We start from the raw sequence: 18,458 nt of genomic DNA, 5'->3' as shown, positions 1-18,458 counted from the left end.
GCAGCCGACTCGCAGTGCTGGGATGAATTGTGGTCCATACTTCTTAAGTTCTTGTACAAAAGCTTATGACAGGGACACATAACTCAAACATAAATTGAGAACTATGCTAAAGATCATATCTTACAGGGACTATCAAGGAAATACTTTCTCACTCAAGTACGTATGACGCCTTTTATCTAAGGCCACCATCAGACACATCTCGGGATCTCTTTGACCATCTCTTGCGGGCTCTCAACACTTCACTCAGCATTAACACTTGAGCCTCAATGGGCGAGGAGACGTCCTATCCGTTAAAAACATGAACGTATACTGCTATCTGATCTACTTGTATCTTTGCTTACTCTCTTCTTTCGGTTGTCTTCTTTAGTAGCGTTGGGGACTTGGCTTTGATGGGAGGATTCCTTACTGGATGGCATCAAACTGGGGACGTCAGGCCCAAGAAACAACAAGATTCAGATAAACTGAGGACAATCTGGTATCGCTTTAACTAAATTTCTATAAGCTTACTTTGGCCCTTCGATCCAAAGACCTCGCTTTCTCCCACACCTCGAGGAACCTTCAACGCCAAACACCCCCCTCCCCCTTCAATCACTCAATCCGTAGTCCTCGACCTCGGCGCTAGAACACCAACACAGGACCAAAAGTCGAAGGGCGTTTTCCTAGGATCTGGGTTGAAAGGTCGAGAAATAGGCTCCTTACCCACGTATTCAAGAAATCCGCATGCAGAACCAAGAATACACCTTATATTGTCGGCCACCACAAACATCACGTTGGGCTGGATATCAACCTCGACCAGATCCTCCTTCCCATACCGATGGAACACTTTCCGATCCCTCTTCCCCTCCTTCGCCTCCTTTTCCGCCTCCTGCTTCGTCTTGCATGTGCGGCACGGCATGAAGTTCTCGTCGATAAGCCAGAGTCGCACTCCCCCCAATGTCCGGATTACGGTGAGGTGTAGCAGGAGCAGGAAAAGGCCCCGTCGATTATTCTGTGTCTTTGCTTCCGATAACCTCAATGTCGGGTTGTCGTGTCGCGTGATGCCAATAGTGAAGGAGTAGTCGTACACGAAGCCGATGTTTCCCATCACGGGGGAGCCATCGCTTGTTGGGGAGATGGCATTTTGGCGAAAGAGCTTGATCGCGTAGTCTTCTTGTTCTCTGTCTGTGAGATGGTATAGCATATCAAAAATCCATCGGTCGTCCTCCATGATGAAGAGATCGCTCGCCGGACGGGTCGCAACAATGTTGTTGTACATGCCGTTTATGTTGGCCACGTACGCGAAGTCCCTGTACCATTTGTCTTTGCATTTCAGGTAGTCGTTTTCCGTCGACATGGTTTTCTTCTGCCAAGCCGCCTCCATCCTGTACGGCTCGCGAATCGCTTGAGGGATTGTTTGCCGGTCGTGCAACATGGTGATTCTCATGTCTTCCCAGAATTTCCGTCGAAACCGTCGGCTGATCACCCACCTAGACTCATGGCAAGCTTTCCACAGGCCGTAGTCCCAATGGACAACCGATTTCAGTCCTTCAGGGCAAGCCGACATGGATTCGTGCGCCTTCTCACCGTAAAAACGGTCCGGCCCCCTTAGGGCTGGCGATCCAAATAGCGGCGGACTCTTGTGGCCAATTTCACTCCTCTCAAGAGACATTGGATTTCTGTCGAAGATATGTATCCGAAAACGATGTGTCGCGTTGTAGTTCTCACAGGGTTGCGGGCGCAGTGCTGCCTCCCAGATCAGGAGTCTGGCATCTTGGTGGAGGAACGGAAACCAGAGGAACTCGGAATATGGGGCTTTCTTCGGGGCCGGCCATGGCTCATCTGGCAAGGCCAGCGAGCTCATGTTTTCCATTGTTCAAGTTGTCAGGGGTGGTGAAGGCGAGAGAAAGCTCGTTCGACCAAGCGGCGGGGGATAACGTGTATTTAGACATGGTGATGTGTCCTTTGATCAGGGCTTGGGCGCATTTGGCGCACCAAACTCAAAGTCTGGCTTTATTTATCGTGGTGTTGAATCGGATTGGCTGTTCGTGGAAAGTTTGATAGTGGCGAGGCACCGAGAGGCTGTATGTTGAGGGGTTTGGCTGAAGCCATGATGTCTAACTTTAAAGATAGTGATGGGACTAATCATAAACGATCACGAAATAGCTGATGATGATGAATTTCTTTTGATTTACCTATCAAGTTAATTTCTTCCAAAAGTCGGACTTCCCACGTGTAGGGAACGCGAAACCGTAAGTTCTCTTCTCTTTCCTCGATCTCCAAGCAACAGATTGCTTGAGGTCATTGACCTCATGGGACGGAAGCAATGACATCTTTGGCTACCTAATCAGCAACTTCTACAAGTTCAGAAACTCATTGAAGGATCTCCTCGTCAATCGTTGTTGTCTCGAGTTTTCAAACTTCTCCTCTCTTTGGCGTGCTGTCCAGGAATTGACTGAGAGGGTGATGTAAGGAGAAGAAAGGAACGCGTAATACATGCCAGGAAATTCGGCCAGACCATTCCGAGATGCAGGAGCTCAGGGGGAAGTGACAAAGTGGAGGTCACATCCAGGCAAGGAGGCTTTGTTATTCCGCGTTTGTACGGAAAGCAACTGTGATGCAAGCAATCCAACAAAAGAGATTCAGGAACTATGAAAGTATCTTACTCAATATTGCAACTATCTCTCCCCACAACGACAATATCTCTCGGCTGGATACTGACCGACGCGAAGCAAGTCTATGATCTGATAGATATCCATCTCCCCCTAGTCAGGAACAAAAGACTTCGTCCCCAACAGATTCCAGGCCCAACAAGGCTGCAGCAAACACAGATCAAGCACGATAAACTTCGTCTGATCTGCTGATCAACTGCAAGAAATAACAAGGGATAACTCCTGTGCCTTGGCCATAGCTTTTCAAGTTTGCGTCGTAGTCAGAACATTCTCGTCAGTCTCTGTCCCGGAACCCCTATTCCGGAAACCTTGATTCAGCCTTTTCTCACACCTCGCAAGGCGGTCCCTAATCGGGCAGTTGCTGTTCCTGGATGCATATGAAAAGGAGGTACTGAGAACTTGTTCTGGTAGTGGACTCCAAGACTTGCTTGACCCGTATTGCCGAGCCTGGTGAGCAGTTCGTAATGGAACTTGGGCTCGCTATTGGACGGGTGATATTTCAGTTGAGGCTGCAAGATCGCTTAGGTTCTACCAGTTTCCAGGAATGATCTTGTGTCACAACTGTTGGTCGAGGTCAAAAACTCTATCTTGGAAATCCGGTGGTTCAGTTGACACGGCATTTCCGCGGAGTTCCCCGACGTAACCGTTTTATCCTTGGCGTTAGATCTAAACCGGACTAGGAGGCAGTTTTCTGCATGTTTCACCGGCAATAACATATCAGAGTGACAGATCAACTATACCTATCACGTATTTTCCTCCGATGTCATTCGTGTCAACGTCGTCAAACTCGGAGGACCCGACTCTGAGGTTAAACTTTATATCTCAACCGACAGGGGTCAAGGCGTGAGAAGTGTTAGAGTCTCCGCGGGATCACAGGCCGAATAAGCGGAACCCCCTAAACGGGCATATCCGAGTGAAAATCTCTGAGTCGATCACCACGATTCGTTGTAGCCGAGGAGCCACCACAAACCACAATCCTTGATTATAGCAGGATACTCGGGATAATAACGTCACTGACCTACATTTTGTGACCCATAAAGTCATCTGAGTATCCGAGCTGAAAACAAGGGTTTGTGATATTTGGATCTGCAATACGTGGGGATTTCGTAAACCTGTGGTCTAGACCCTGACCCCCCTGTCCTTGGCTGAGCACTCGATAAAGCATTGATTGGCTCTCGTTGCAGAATGGCAAATCAAGACCCTTACAGCGAAATCTCAAAATTCCCCCCCTTCACTCTTCATCGCGAATTTCTTCGGTTGGGACAGACAGAGACACACAGAAGCCACCATCGGCTAATTCGCCAAGAACCCGATGCGATAAATGATTGCCGATGTAGGAGGACAGAATAGGAAATTCGAGTCCCCATACCTCCTAGCACCTCTCCACTGAGAACCCAAGCTTCAGGGCGTTGATGGGGTTGACAGGTAGACCAGTCCCCTAAAAGAATCGGGCTTACTGCGCCGCAATGATCGCTACAAGACTCCCTGTCGTGTCCTGTGCCGTTGCCGCCTCCTCTTAACTCACGTTAGGCTCCTCTTCAATGCCGTCTTTCCAGAGGTAGCCCACCCACTTTTTGTTCAGTTCAATCAATACCCGAAGGACAACGGGCACAGACACAGACACAAGAGAAACATCCCACTTTCAACGTCACCTCGACGACTTCATCACAATCATCTCCGCCTCTTGATAGATCTTGTCCTCTATATCCCATCCATGTCTGTGGTCTCGACACTCTCAAGCTTCGTTGCGAGGTAACGAACGATGCGGCGACGCATTCTCATCGTTATCTCCAAGCTAATCTGAGCCTTAACTGACTCCTCCATTCTCTCTACCTATCCACTGATATTTGATTCACGCCCAGTCCAAGCCCAACATGGCCGCCAATTGGCATGCTCTCATCGCGAGAACATCGTTTGAGCTGCCAGTTGTAAGTTAAACTTTTTCATGAACTCTAACTCTAATCCCACTCTAAACGTGGCTGACCATTATCTTCTTTAGGAGAGCGATGACTCTCGGGTTGGTTCTACGCGAGATGGTTCCAGTGGCGGTACTCTCAGCTCCAACAATGCTTCAAAGTCGTCATCGCTACAATCTCTTGGTGGAACATTTATTCCCGTCGTCATCTACTGCGTCGTTTGCATCTTGTTCTTCACCTTTTTTCGCAGGAAAAGCCCTCGAGTCTACTCGCCTCGGGCGATACCCAGCTTGCGTTCCCCTCAGTAAGCAGCGGCGAATCTTTTCAGCTCTCGATCAAATTGCTGACAGCCTCTGTAGCACGCCCATACCGCCACTTCCCAATGGCTGGTTCAACTGGATCAAGCCATTCTTCAAAACACCAGATACTTTCGTGCTTAACCATGGCTCTCTCGACGGGTTCTTCTTTTTGCGATACCTCAAGGTCCTGCGAAACACGTTCCTTGTGGGCATGCTGATTGCTTGGCCGATTCTCTTTCCTGTGCACATTACTGGAGGCAAGAAGCTCACCCAATTGGACATGTTGACGATCGGTATGATTGAGAACAAAAAGCGCATGTTTGCTCATGTAGTTGTTGCCTACTTGTTCTTTGGTAAGTGCTCAAACGACAGCGCTCAATGGCACCGCTAATTGATCAGGCTTTATTCTCTTCACCGTTATTCGCGAGTGCTTCTACTATGTCGGTATTCGTCAAGCTTACCTCTCGTCTCCTCACTATGCCAAGCGGCTATCATCCAGGACAGTACTCCTCACTTCTATCCCTGAGCGATACCTCGACGAAGCTCGGCTGCGGAAACTCTATGGCGACTCTGTAAAGCGAGTTTGGATCCCACGCACTGCCAAGGCTCTCGTCAAATTAGTGGAGGAACGAGAACAGACCGCAATGCGCCTGGAAAAGGCAGAGATCGCACTCATCAAAAAGGCAAACGTGGCTCGAAGGAAGCAACTCGGCAAGAATCCGCCATCGACTGCGTCTTCCGCTGAACCATGCGCCGAACCATCTTCCGGAGATTCGAGTTCTTCCTGGAGGACTGAGCCCAGCAGCGAGGAGCCCCGTACGAGCTCCCCACGACGTGTCGAGACATCCGAAACCCACGTAGAAGAGACCGAGGAGGGGGGAGCCAAGGAGCACAAGTCTACACCTGAGGTGTCCGAGAGAACTAGAACCAGCTACAATGCCCACGATATACTCGAAAAGTCCGCTGAAGACCCCGAATACGTCCACCCCTATGGGCTCAACCCAGATCTCCCCGATGTACGAGGATCCGTTGCCGCCCAATGGCTCTCCGTGACAGCCAGACCCTACCACCGTCCACTGCACAACTTCTTTCGACGAGTCGACACTATTCGGTGGTGTCGCATGAAGCTGAAGGAACTGAACCTCGAGATCTTCAAGCTTCGACGCCAGGTTCGCCGTGGTGATGGACAAACACTCCCTGCTGCATTCATCGAGTTCGACACGCAGGAAGCTGCCCAAGCTGCTCATCAAGTCGTCGCCCATCATCGTCCTCTGCAGCTCGCTCCTCGTCTTTTGGGCGTTCGACCAAATGAGGTAGTCTGGAGTGCTCTTCGCATGCGTTGGTGGGAGCGCATCATTCGGCGTTTGCTCATCATGGGCCTCATTGCCGTTGCTATCATTTTTTGGTCCATTCCATCTGCCATGATCGGTATTGTGTCCAACATCAAGTTCTTGAGTGGCATCGTGTTCCTCAAATGGATCAAGTTATTGCCCAGTCCTATCCTTGGCTTCCTTCAAGGTTTTATCCCTGCTATTGCTCTGTCGTTCTGGATGTCGCTTGTCCCGGCAATGCTTAGATGTAAGTCTACTATTCCCGATCCCTTGTTGCACCTACTAACTCCCTTAGTCTGCGGTGTCCAAGCAGGGATTCCCTCTTTGGTACTGGTCGAATTGTTCACCCAAAAGGTCTACTTTGCTTTCCAGGTAGTACAAGTCTTTTTGATCACGACATTGACATCGGCCGCTTCCGCCACGACAATGCAAATCATCCAGCAACCAATGTCGACACCCAGTCTCCTCGCCACAAACCTTCCCAAGGCGTCAAACTTTTACCTCTCTTACATCCTCGTCCAGTGTCTGGCCATTGGAGCTACTGGTCTCCTACACATCTTCGAGCTGATCAGGCACCACGCATTCGGTAGAGTGGTACAGAATCCCAGGACTCGCTTCAATGTTTGGTACAACCTTCGTCCCCCTCGCTGGGGTGGCATCTTCCCGATCTATACAAACATGGCGTGCATTGGTAAGTCGTACAGCCAATCATCCCCTTTCCATGCTAACATTCCCAGCCTTCTCTTACACAGTTATCGCTCCATTAATCCTCGTCTTTGCATGCGCCGGAATGGCCTTTACGCGCCTCATTTACCGATACAACATTCTTTACGTCTTCGACTCGGAAATGGATAGCATGGGCTTGTTTTATCCCACCGCCTTGATGCAGCTCATCACAGGACTTTACTTGGCCGAAATCTGCATGATTGGTCTCTTTGCCTTAAATCTCGCCTTCCCGCCTATGGTGTTGATGCTCATCTTCCTCATCTTCACAGTCATTGTGCACATGTCCTTGAGAGACTCGATATCGCCCCTGCTGCAGAATTTGCCACAAACATTGGCGTTGGAGGAAGAATTACAGGAGCAGGAGAGGGCTGAAGCGGAAGCAAAGCTCCAAGCAGCCGCGGAGTCGGGAGAGGCCAATGGGGGAACTGCTGCCAGTTACTTCGATACGGAACAGACCTTTGGTGAAGAGGAATTCGAGGATGTGCCGACAGACGATGAAGACGATCAACTACACGAGGGACCACAGAGCTCGAGGGCCGTCGAGGGTGCAGGTGGTCTGAGATTGATGGCTACGGAATGGATAAAGTCGAGCGCCAAGGAGCAATTGAAGAAGGAGGTGCAAGAGTCAGGAGTTAAGAAGTTCTTGGACAGATGGATTCTCCCCGCCCCTAGGTCGAATCCGGATCAACCTCCGTCCTTCATCCAGCGGTTCTTCCACCCCGAGATCTACGAAGACTTTATCGCCTTGCGAAAACTAATTCCCTTCGAAGAACTCGCTGACGCAGACTACTCCGGCGACGAGAAACTATCTAACTACTGGCCCCCTGAGCTCTGGATGCAAAAGCCCGTCTTGTGGATTCCTCGCGACGAAGGTCGTGTCAGTCGCCAAGAAGTTGCACACACGAGAAAGATCACGCCGATCACAGATGTCGGAGCATCACTGGACGAGAAGGGATTGGTTGTCGTTGATGTTGAGGCTGCGCCGTTTCCTAGGATGAGATTGGTGCACTGAGCGAGTATGATATACGATAGATCTTGCCATGATACCCTCTTTTGCATATAAGCGTTGGATAATATTGCACTTTAATACATTTACAATACTGACGATTTTGTCCCTGGTGTGCTGGTAACTTCGCCGTAGTATGCTTTGTCGTTGGGTTCGCGGCCGAGAAAGTTGCTGAGACTTTTGAGTTCGGGTTGACTTCCTCCTGGTTGAAGAACAAGTTCGCGATATCGTAGACCAGTGGTCTTGTCCATTGGATCAGCTTTGAAGTGGCTAACCCAAAGGTCGGTCGCGTACACCTTTGATCTGAGACGTGTTAGCAACCCAATCGTCACTTCAGGTGATGACTTACAAGGCATAAGTAAAATACGCAGCATCATACGCCCTGAACGGATGCGCAAACGACGCCTGTCCAATACTATCCGCCCTTCCCAAGCCCATGATCTCCGTCTTACTCTCATTCCACAACCTCGTCGTATCAACAGCCCCTCCCTCCACCGCATTATGAATCGTAAGGTCAAACAGCGCCAAAAACACTTGATAAAGCATCGCATGCGCACCATTAACGTGTTTCGTCTTAGCAATATCCAGCGCTAACTTCTCCGGTAGTACCTCACCCGGCCTCACGCCCTCGTTCTTAGCCTTCCAGAAGGTTAGATACTCAGGGGATAAGTAAGAGTAGTGTTTTCCTAGGCGCTGGAGCACAGAGGGCACCCAGATCCAGTTCTCGAGAAGAATGCTGGGGATCTCGACAAAGTCGCGTGCGCAGCCGTGTTGGTGGTTGGTGTGTGTTACGAGCTTGTGGATTGCGTGGCCGAGCTCGTGAAACATTGTTTTTAGCTCGGAGTGGAGGAGGAGAGTTGGCTGGGAGGGCGTGTGGAGGAGGGACGTTATTAGTGATGAAGAGGGATAATGACGTTTGTTGTCTGATGTTATGAAGCCCTGAGATCGTCAGTGACATAACTCCGTTCGTTGTGCTGGGGAGACTTACAGGTTGGATGAGGGAACTATGCGCACCAGCGTATTTCCCCTCTCGTGCGTAAAGATCGAGGTAGAGATATCCAAGGAACTCGCCACCTTGATCCTCAGCATTCCAAGCTTCGTAGACAGTCACATCCTTCTGCCATACCGGCACATCGGTGGGTATGAACACCATCCCAAAGATCTCCTCAAAGATGTTCAGCATACCCTTCAAACTGTGGTTAACCTCGAAATACTCCGAGATGAGAAGTGAATCAACAGAATATCTCTCCTTCTCCAATATTCTTGCATAAAACGCCCAGTCCCACGCGTTCAGCCTTTTTACATCCTCTCCATCCTCATCAGTACCGTTATCGCGAATATAAGCCTTCTTTATCTCAAACAACGTCTTCATCTCTTCATCCGCAAGCGGCTTCAACTCTGTCCTCAATTTATTCAGCATTTCCATAACGCTCTCAACACTTTTTGCCATTTTATCTTGCATCTTGAGCTCAGCGTGGGTTTTGAAGCCTAGCATTCGCGCTGTGCTATTGCGTAGCTCGACAGCGCGCTCGAGGCGGGTTACGTTCTCGGGGAATCGGCTTTCTTTGGCGATGTTGTAGGCTTTGCGTGTTTGAGCGCTAGTGGCGTGTTTCATGATTGAGATCATGTGGCCTTTTTTGAAGGTTGCTTTGAGGAATCCGTCGTCGTTGGTCTTCATTGCGTCGAGAATTGATGTCGGTACGCCGTTGAGTTGTTCCCGTGTGAAGAAGATGCCCTCGTCGGATTCACTGATTGTCTTGCGCGCTGCGACGAGAACTTCATTTCGTTCCTGTACAGCAGCCTTGTACTGCTCCCTCACATCCTCATCCTCAACGCCGGCCCCAGTGTTCTGGTATGCTCTATGCGTCTTGAACAGAGTATATGCATCTTCCTCTCCCAGCTTTTCCTCCCCACGTTGATGTTTCTCATAAACAGCTTTAACAAGCGCAGCTATATCTCTCCTCATAAGTGCCTCAGAATTGGCTTTGAGAAGCATCTCCTCCGCTGTACGGGATGCATCGCGGAGGTCTTTATCCTCAGACACGGAGCTGAAGAGACGAATGATGAGGGTATGTTTAGATACCGCGTGATCATCATTTAGCATTGGCGTAAGAAGACTTGAGAATGTGGCGGTTGAGGGCGTGAGGCTTGATGAGAGGGTGTCTTCGAGAGCGGTGGTTGATGAAATGAGGGATGATGTTTGGGAGAGGATGGCGGAGGGTGTTGTTGTGAATGAGGGAGGTCGTTGTGGTGGTTTACGAAACATTGTGTGAAGATTTTGAGATGTCTACTTTGAGAGGAGGAGAGAGAGTCGTTGCGGGTGAGTGAGAAGCAATAGTAGTCTCATGAGTGATGTTGGAGATGTTGAGTTTTGGGAGCGCCAAACTGCGGGGCTGGTGTTTGCTGAAGATCCATCATGAAACGTCGAAGCATTACAGCTCAAGATTGCTCTATATACAGATAGTATACTGTATTTGATAAGGCAGCCTTTCAATCCCAGCCTTCTATTTGTTTCCCTGTCAATTCTTACCGCACATGGAGGTCTCAACCTCTTTCAGAGCGTGGTGCCTAGCGCTTGATTAAGCTCGCATGTCAGGTACATAAGCTAAGTTGACGATAATCATGGAACTCCAGCCCAAACAGAGACGTTGTGAATATTTACACGAAGACTCATTTGTCTATACAATATTGTTCAATTGATCTAACTCAAACTAAGCATTGTTTTCCATAAGTGGCACTAATCTCGGTCGTTTTGTGTCGATATGTTTGGGGCGCCATTTACCCTATATTGTTATGCCATCCTCAGTTCTGTGTAATAACAAGACGCTTCATTCTATACCTTGTACATGAGACCACGGTTGGAATGAGATTTCACTAGAGCTGGATACTCAATTGCGTCTTGTGGCCAAGTTCTTTATCATCGTTTCTCATTCATCTCAATCGTATATAACTTCGTCGTCGTCGTCTTAACTGCCCCACAGCCGCCAACACCATCGCTCATTTTACAACCAACTGTAATGCCAACCCAGACACTTCCAACACTTTACTGCATAACCAAGACATTCCTGAATCGAGGCTTTCCAGCTTGAAGACTCTCCACCGCATCCTGTACCTTATCCAAAGGATACTTCTCAATCATACACTTCACTCCGTGAAGCATGGAGAATCGAAGAGCCTCCTCGCTATCAAGTGCATGACCACTAGGCCAGCCAACAACACTCGCGCCCTTCATGACTAGCGGCACCGTATCAATCTCTGCTGGCCCAACAGGTGCAAGGCTAAGTAGCTTGCCCTCAACAGCGAGGCCATTGACGAGTGGTGCCACGGCCTTGGGGTTGGGTGCTGTTTGCACAATGATGGCGGCACCACCAAGCTTGGTGAGCTCTTCAGCTGCGTCGCTCTTCTTGGTGTTGATATAGTGATGGGCGCCGAGTTGCTTGGCAAAGTCTGCCTTATCATCGCCTGATGAAAGAACAGCGACTTCATAGCCCATCTTATTGGCGTATTGAACAGCAAGATGGCCAAGACCACCGAGACCCTGAATCGCAACGAGGTTTCCCTGCTCAACATGCAACTTTCGGATGCCATTAAAGACAGTGACACCAGCGCAGAGAAGAGGAGCAGCCTCAGCAGGATCCAACTCCTTCGGGACACGAACAACAGCCTCCGCTCTCAAGAGCACATACTCGGCAAACCCACCATCCTGGCTGACACCGTTAATCGCCTTGTTATCGCACATCTGGAACTGGGCGCGCTGGCACTGTCGGCAAGTTCGGTCATGGCCTCCGTGCCAGGGTCCACCTACACGGTCGCCGTTCTTGAAGTTCTCAACGCCTTCGCCGACTTCGACCACGTCGCCGATGATCTCATGGCCTGGAACACGGGGGAAGACATCGCCCATGTGGCCAGCGCCAGTGGCGACGTCAGAGAAGCAGACGCCGCAGGCGAGGACCTTGGCGAGGATTTGGCCTTTGGAGGGGTGTTTGAGGGGGACGTCGCTGAGATTCCATGATGCGTTGGCTTTGTCGAGGACGCAAGCCTTGTAAGTCTGAGGAAGAGAAGACATGGTTGGTGTTTAATTGAGTTATTGAGACGGACTTGTTAATTAATCGATGAGATTGAGATGATATGAGATTCTCAACGGGGAGCAAGCAACAACTTATATACAACAACCCCTCAGCCCAAACCCCAAAGAGCGTCTACACTAGCGATGCATCATATCTTGCTAAGAGTTCCATTGGCGATTGGCTAACTCCGGTCTCCGATAAGGAAAGTTCAGCGCATCTTGGCAAACGGGATAAACTCAACTGTCGCAAAGATCCGAGTGTCATTGGATAATTCCCGGACTTAGGGCGGCCGACAATTACATCACCAGCACCTCAGCCGTTCCGTTCTTGGTGTTGATCTCGGGCATGTGTAAAGCCGTAAATGGACATCGGAGATGCAGTCATCAATTCTTCCAAAACCGATGGCCCCCCATTGGTCGATAATTAATCCGAAACATTGGGATGATCCGAGAGTTGGAGGTCAAGCCACAGTTCAGCCACATCTGAAAATTTCCCCCACCATCAATTCAGTTCGCGATGCGCAGAGCTCCAGAGAACCGTAGATACTATACGTTCATTACCGCAAGATGCCTCTCGATACGTCAACATACTCATTAGCGCTTCTGCGCGTCGACGGCCGAAGATGGAACGAGCTCCGTCGTCTGCATGCGCAAATCCGAACTCAAGATGCTGCTGACGGCTCATCGTATCTTGAAACGGGCCATACAAAAGTCATGTGCATCGTGACAGGTCCTTCAGAGCAGCAGGTTCAAAGACGTGGTGGACAGCAAGCTCCCCGTGACACAGCATCTATCAACGTCAATGTTGTAGTAGCGGGTTTTTCGAGCGTGGATCGAAAAAAGAGAGGGCGTAATGACAAGTATGTTTTCTTGCTGGGCAGTGGAAAAGACTTGGGACTAATTAATGGTTTAGGCGCATACAAGAGATTGAAACGACGATTGCGAATGCGTTTTCTTCGAATTTACATACACACCTGTTTCCTCACTCTTCTATCACAATCTCTCTTCACGTTCTATCGCAAGACGGATCCCTCCTCGCCGCTCTTCTCAACGCAACGACCCTCGCCCTCATCGACGCTGGTATTCCAATGACAGATTACATCGCCGCCTGCACAGCTGGTTCAACATCAACATATGCCGCGGGCGACGACACAGCCGATCCTCTCCTCGATCTAAACAACCAAGAAGAGCAAGAACTGCCCTTCTTGACGGTCGCGACACAGGGTGATGACGATCGGGTAGCTGTACTCGTATGCGAGAGTCGTGTGCAGGTTAGCAGACTGGAGGGAATGTTGGTCGTTGGTGTAGACGGGTGTAAGCAGGTGAAGCAGTTCTTGGATCAGGTTGTTAAGGATAAGGGTGCTGAGATGGTCAGGGAGGGCGCGGTGGAGAAGAACGATGCTATGGGAATGGATTTGGATGATTAGATACCATGTGCATTGGGTCATAGAAGTGTTTTGGAGTTATTTGTTTGGTCTGCTATATGACAGGTATGTCTTCGCTATCAAAGCTATAGTCACAGACTAATTGTAAGATTTAAGGGCTTCATTCCCCTTACAGCTCCTCGTGCTTGATCTCCTCCTTGGTCTTGGGCTCAGCTTCAGACTCAGCGACAGGTTCAGCTTCCGGCTCAGGAGTCTTTGCCTCGGCCTCAGCTTCAGCTGGAGTCTCGGACTCAATCTCAACCTCGGTCTCAACCTCAGTCTTGGCTTCCTTGGGGCCGTCAGTCTCAACCTCAGGTTCGGGGTCAGTAGCTTGAGTAGACTTCTCCTCAGTCTTTTCGACGACAACACCCTCGGGGATCTTCTTCTTGGCACCCTCGCCCATGCGAATAGCATCAATCCAGTTCTCAACGCTGGCAAGGCTAAAGTCACCTTCGTACTGACGCCACCAGTTGCGGCGGGTGTTGATAGCGATCAGGTTAACCTCGTTCTTGAATCCAAGAGCCTTGGGGAGAGTAGAGGCAGCGTCGCTGTCGCTGGGAACAGCGATGATGGGGAATGTCTTTCGGCCACCGTGGACGTACTTGGTGTTGAGGTGGGAGAGCGAGTCGACTGCCTTCTCGCCAGCTTCACTGGGGGTGAAGAGAAGAACACAGGTGTGAGACTTGGGAGCGAGACACTCCTCGGCGAGCTTCTCCAGACTAGAGATAGTAGAGATAGGAATGATCGTAGGAACTGCCTCGGCAGCCTCAGTGGAAGACTCCTTTGACTCAACGGGCTCCTCCTTTGCAGACTCGGTAGCCTTGCTCTTCTTGGCGCTCTTAGCGCTCTTGGACTCGGCCTTCTTGGGCTTTGAGCTCTTGGTGTTGCCAGTGGCGTGAACGGGGTTAGGCTCTCCAGCCTGTGAGAGGAACTTGACCATATCCTTCTTGGCCATCTCACCATCGTAGACAATAGGATCCTTGCCTTCCCCGGGAATGAGGACAAGAGCGGGGAACTTCTCAATGCCAAACTTCTTAACCGCCGCCGTCTCCTTATCACGGATCTGCGCCACTGAAATAACATCAAGGAAGTCAATGGCAATGCTTCGGATCAAAGCACTAGTCGTTCCCTTTGAAGTGAAGAGGATAGCCTTGGGCTTATCACCCTTGAGGAAAGAGTCAAGATCCTTGTCGCTCACACGCGTAACATGGTTGTTGATCTTACTCATGACAGCTTCTTGAATAGCACCTGCAGTTCGTTGACCCTGGTAGTCCTCAACAACGGGGTTACCAGTCTTCTTTCCAGGACGAACGATCTTGAGAGTTGGGAAGCCCTGGACACCCATACCACCACAGAACTGCTTGTTGGACTCATCATCGCAGTCAATAGCAGCGACTTGAGCGAGACCATCGAGGTTCTTGGCGGCCTTTTCATAGGCGGGCTTGAGGTTCTGACAGTGGCCGCACCATGGGGCGTAGAACTCGACGATCTATGATGTGTAAGTGGCGATAGTCAATAGTGATGAGATGAAAAGACTTACAGAGGTGTAGTTGGACTTTGCAATGAGCTTATCGTAGTTGCGAGCGTTGACTTGAAGAACAGGCGAGTTCTTTGTGTAGATGGCAGCTTGAGCCTCTGGCAGAGCCGCAAGGGCAGCTGTCAAGGTCACCAAGAGCGAGGTGGGGTTAGGCATGGTGAAGTATCTCTACAGTACAATAAACAATCAAAGAGACAATATTCAGTCGTATGGTGGCGAAGAAGAAATCACTTCTACAGTGTTCTTGCACTGCAAAAAAGAAGTTATAGTTGCCTGTTGGTCCTCGTCAAGAACAAAGTGGCATCTTCTGGAAAAGGAAAGGAAAAAGCCACGGTTGACGAGACGTCGCAAAAAGTGAAGCCAGGGTCTCTGATTCGACGGCTTGAGCTAGAGCCACAAGTGGCGTGAGCTGATCGAATCCGGGGAACCAGTGGCTGTGCGCCGCTAACCTTACGTCAATGCTAGGCGTGACCGAAAGAGGAGGAGGTGGGGTGAATGATCTCCAAGACAACTTGACTTGACTTGACTTGGAGTTGGCATTAATTTGCGCCATCTTGACTCGACTCCCACTCTCTACGACTACAATTCTAACATCACCTGGATACGACGTCAACATGGCAGAACCTCTTCCACCTGCGCTCAAAATCCCCGAAGTCAGTCGCTTCATCAATCGCGCAAATCAGCTGAGAAGCATCAAGCCCGCCATCGCATACTGGTGTAGGCAACAACCACAAACCTCCTCACCCAAGACAACTTCTTATAACACTTCTTAGGTGAATACCATGCTGTCAACCAAATCGTGGGAAAGAGCCTGCATACCACCGACGACGATACCTTTGAGTTCACAAAGACACTGATCGAGCGCCTCGAGGCTACAAAGACGGAACGAGCTGATGATGATGCGATCGTCGATAACGCTGCGGGACAAGCTTATGTTGAGCAATTTGCTCAGCAGACGTTTGAACGAGCTGAGCGCACCATGCGCGCTAACAAGGTGACGAGGTATGTCGTTTGCTGGTGTTATAAAGACAAGACTAACGAGTTGAAGACAAACTGCCGATACATTCGACGCTGCTGCAACGTTCTTCGACCTCACTCGCGAATGGGGTGAACCCGACCCCGAAGTCGTCAAGAAGATCAAATTCGCCAAATGGAACGCTGCTCGAATCCTAAAGGCCATTCGTGAAGGAAGGGATCCCAACGAGACGAACCCCAATGCCCCTGAGCCTGAACCAGAAGTTGCTCTCGACCCCTCCGATCCTGAAGTCCAACTTCTATCTGGAGCTCCTCGCGCTTCGGTTGAGGATGCGCCAGATGCCGGAGAACCTCCTAGTGTTCCTACATTCACGGATGCGCCGCCTAGAATCCCAGATGATCCTGGATATTTCCCTCCTCAACCAGAGCATCAGCCCCAGGCGCCTGAACCATTCGTCCCATCGCCTTTGAGTCAGAGTCCTACGCCAGGTCTATCCGGTGGTCCTCCGCCTCCACCTGTTGGTCTACCACCTGCTGTTTCTCCAGTGCCAGAGTCCCCAGCACAGCCTGCGACACAGATTCCTCCTCAACCATCACCTCAAATTCCCACCAAGCTCCCCTCGCAGTTTGCTCCTCCCCCGCCTGAACCATTTACCCCTTCAGCACCTCCGTCCTGGACAACGACTCCGAGCGCTCCTCATCCTGCTGCTTCAAACCCTCCACCTGTGATCCGGCAAGCTCCTGCTCCTCAGCCTCCAGCACCAGCGCCTGTCCAGACTGCCGGGTTTACAACAGATCAACGGGATATTAACCAGGCGCAGAAGCACGCCAAGTGGGCTATATCCGCACTCAACTTTGAAGATGTGCCCACTGCAGTTCAAGAGCTACGCAATGCACTTCGAATGCTCGGTGCGCAGTAAGACTAGTTTGTTAGTGTTTTGGATTCACGAAGCATAGATGAGAACGATACCACGAGTTGAAATAGCATTAAAGGGCTACTATAGTGTTCATCTTATGAATAAAGCTAAGAGTATATGTGTTTTCTGCTGCATACCAGTATAAAAGTCCGCTTCGTAAATCTCATTCGAGCTAAAGCTCTCCATCGCGAGAATCGTACACTCAGGCCAACGCCAGTAAACCATGAGCCTCATATCCGGGATGGGGGAACCCTTCGGGATAGCCCACCTTCTGAGTCTCATCTTCCTCGTCAACAGAGGTGTCCGTCCATCCTCTCTCAGGGCCCCATTCAATGGCTAGACCAGCTTCGTTGACGACGCCCATGAGGCCTTGCATCATATCACCAGACTTCTTAACGCTAGTCCAGCCGTCAAACTGGACAATGTGAACAGATGGCAGGGCCTCTATAACATCAGTCAAAAGATTTCGGCTGAAGCCCTCGTAGAATCCATCGGAGCGACGCCAGCCCTGGAAGATGTTGTCACTAGGGTCACACTCCACAAAGACGTTCAGGCGCTCAACGTCAACACAGTCGGAGAGTCCCAGCGCGGGGTTAACAACCCAACCTCTGGGAGGCGCATTCCACCCAGGACCAAGTCGCAACTCAAGAGAAGTAACACACTTGCGCTGCTGCGGCTTCAACCTCGCCAGGAGAGGCTTCTTGCTCTTGAAGTATTTTCCAGGGTACGTCGGAAACAATCGAAACGTCCGTGTGCTATAAAACGCAAAAGTCGCCTCGTCATGAACCTGTCTGCAAACGCGCATAAGGCCTAGTTTCTTGTGCACGCGCTTGTAATTCTGAGGACCGAGATCTAAAAGCTTATCTACATCATCGAAGAAGTATGTGTAAATTTGAATGCGCACTTCGGCGGGTAGTGAGAGGAAGTGAAAGGGCGTTTTTGGGACTCGGCGTTTTGGGCGGAGAGGAATGAGAGGAACGTCGAGGGTCAAGTCGGCGATGTTGATCTTGTTGACATCTTCTTCTGTGACGGCGGGCGCAGGTTCTGCAGGAGGTGCGCTTTTGGCAGAAGGCATTACGATACGTATTGAGCCAGCTGGACGAGAGCTCAGCGCTGGGCGGGACGCTGAGCTCTTGCTCGATCGTCGGGCCATGGTGAGTGGTTGTGAGTATCAAGTGGCAAAGAGGAGATTTTCGACGATAACGAGAATGAGGTGGGTAGGTCGGGCTGAAGGAAATGACAAAGGGCGTAGGCTGAATGTCTATTCGTAAAGGCTTCGTTTAGTTTGGAGAAGTGAGGTTGATCATGAGAGTGGGTATCATGGTGTAGAAGCAATCGATGAGAAAGCACTGTAGAACGGCGGCGTCAAATTGGAGTCTCGGGTAGCTAGTCGGAATAATCGGGGACTTCTTAGATCGTGGCGAAAAAAAGGAATATCTTTTGCAAAAGAGAAATTCTTTGGCTCAAGAGAAATCGTTAGAAGACTCTTGATTTCATAAGCGAAGCGAGGGAAATAAGATGAGAAATAAAGAAGCGCTTGCACTGTTAAATATCGTCTTTGGGATGAGAATATCATCAACTTGAATGCCCAATGCACTGAACAAGGGCCTTTA

General features: G+C 50.2%; 8 protein-coding genes across 8 annotated transcripts; 3 read left to right on the top strand and 5 right to left on the bottom strand.

Annotated features, from left to right (window-relative positions):
- Window positions 1-592: 592 nt before the first annotated feature.
- FTJAE_950 (uncharacterized protein) lies at window positions 593-1,849 on the bottom strand (the record flags this gene model as incomplete). Its single annotated transcript, XM_037356427.1, has 1 exon — window positions 593-1,849. One exon carries the CDS (start codon window positions 1,847-1,849, stop codon window positions 593-595), a length of 1,257 nt encoding a protein of 418 aa, XP_037211980.1.
- A 2,673-nt stretch (window positions 1,850-4,522) lies between these two features.
- On the top strand, window positions 4,523-7,932 carry FTJAE_949 (uncharacterized protein; the record flags this gene model as incomplete). The annotated part of the gene is made up of 6 exons (XM_037356415.1): window positions 4,523-4,576; window positions 4,648-4,868; window positions 4,924-5,216; window positions 5,263-6,441; window positions 6,490-6,885; window positions 6,932-7,932. 6 exons carry the CDS (start codon window positions 4,523-4,525, stop codon window positions 7,930-7,932), a joined length of 3,144 nt encoding a protein of 1,047 aa, XP_037211979.1.
- An 80-nt stretch (window positions 7,933-8,012) lies between these two features.
- On the bottom strand, window positions 8,013-10,192 carry FTJAE_948 (uncharacterized protein; the record flags this gene model as incomplete). Its single annotated transcript, XM_037356405.1, has 3 exons — window positions 8,013-8,229; window positions 8,276-8,865; window positions 8,915-10,192. 3 exons carry the CDS (start codon window positions 10,190-10,192, stop codon window positions 8,013-8,015), a joined length of 2,085 nt encoding a protein of 694 aa, XP_037211978.1.
- Window positions 10,193-10,969: 777 nt separating this feature from the next.
- On the bottom strand, window positions 10,970-11,992 carry FTJAE_947 (alcohol dehydrogenase; the record flags this gene model as incomplete). Its single annotated transcript, XM_037356394.1, has 1 exon — window positions 10,970-11,992. The coding sequence occupies one exon, from the start codon at window positions 11,990-11,992 to the stop codon at window positions 10,970-10,972; it is 1,023 nt and encodes a 340-aa protein (XP_037211977.1).
- A 567-nt stretch (window positions 11,993-12,559) lies between these two features.
- FTJAE_946 (exosome complex exonuclease rrp41) lies at window positions 12,560-13,419 on the top strand (the record flags this gene model as incomplete). Its single annotated transcript, XM_037356383.1, has 2 exons — window positions 12,560-12,852; window positions 12,906-13,419. The coding sequence occupies 2 exons, from the start codon at window positions 12,560-12,562 to the stop codon at window positions 13,417-13,419; spliced, it is 807 nt and encodes a 268-aa protein (XP_037211976.1).
- Window positions 13,420-13,546: 127 nt separating this feature from the next.
- On the bottom strand, window positions 13,547-15,109 carry FTJAE_945 (disulfide-isomerase; the record flags this gene model as incomplete). The annotated part of the gene is made up of 2 exons (XM_037356372.1): window positions 13,547-14,905; window positions 14,957-15,109. The coding sequence occupies 2 exons, from the start codon at window positions 15,107-15,109 to the stop codon at window positions 13,547-13,549; spliced, it is 1,512 nt and encodes a 503-aa protein (XP_037211975.1).
- A 458-nt stretch (window positions 15,110-15,567) lies between these two features.
- Window positions 15,568-16,848, top strand: FTJAE_944 (vacuolar sorting-associated VTA1 like; the record flags this gene model as incomplete). Its single annotated transcript, XM_037356361.1, has 3 exons — window positions 15,568-15,670; window positions 15,727-15,955; window positions 16,002-16,848. The coding sequence occupies 3 exons, from the start codon at window positions 15,568-15,570 to the stop codon at window positions 16,846-16,848; spliced, it is 1,179 nt and encodes a 392-aa protein (XP_037211974.1).
- Window positions 16,849-17,047: 199 nt separating this feature from the next.
- Window positions 17,048-17,998, bottom strand: FTJAE_943 (uncharacterized protein; the record flags this gene model as incomplete). Its single annotated transcript, XM_037356350.1, has 1 exon — window positions 17,048-17,998. The coding sequence occupies one exon, from the start codon at window positions 17,996-17,998 to the stop codon at window positions 17,048-17,050; it is 951 nt and encodes a 316-aa protein (XP_037211973.1).
- Window positions 17,999-18,458: the final 460 nt, after the last annotated feature.

Source organism: Fusarium tjaetaba (genome assembly GCF_013396195.1).
Source record: "Fusarium tjaetaba strain NRRL 66243 chromosome Unknown NRRL66243_c0000021, whole genome shotgun sequence".
Taxonomy (NCBI): domain Eukaryota; kingdom Fungi; phylum Ascomycota; class Sordariomycetes; order Hypocreales; family Nectriaceae; genus Fusarium; species Fusarium tjaetaba.
The sequence above is the reverse complement of the archived record's forward strand: the minus strand, read 5'-3'. Positions and strand labels throughout refer to the sequence as shown.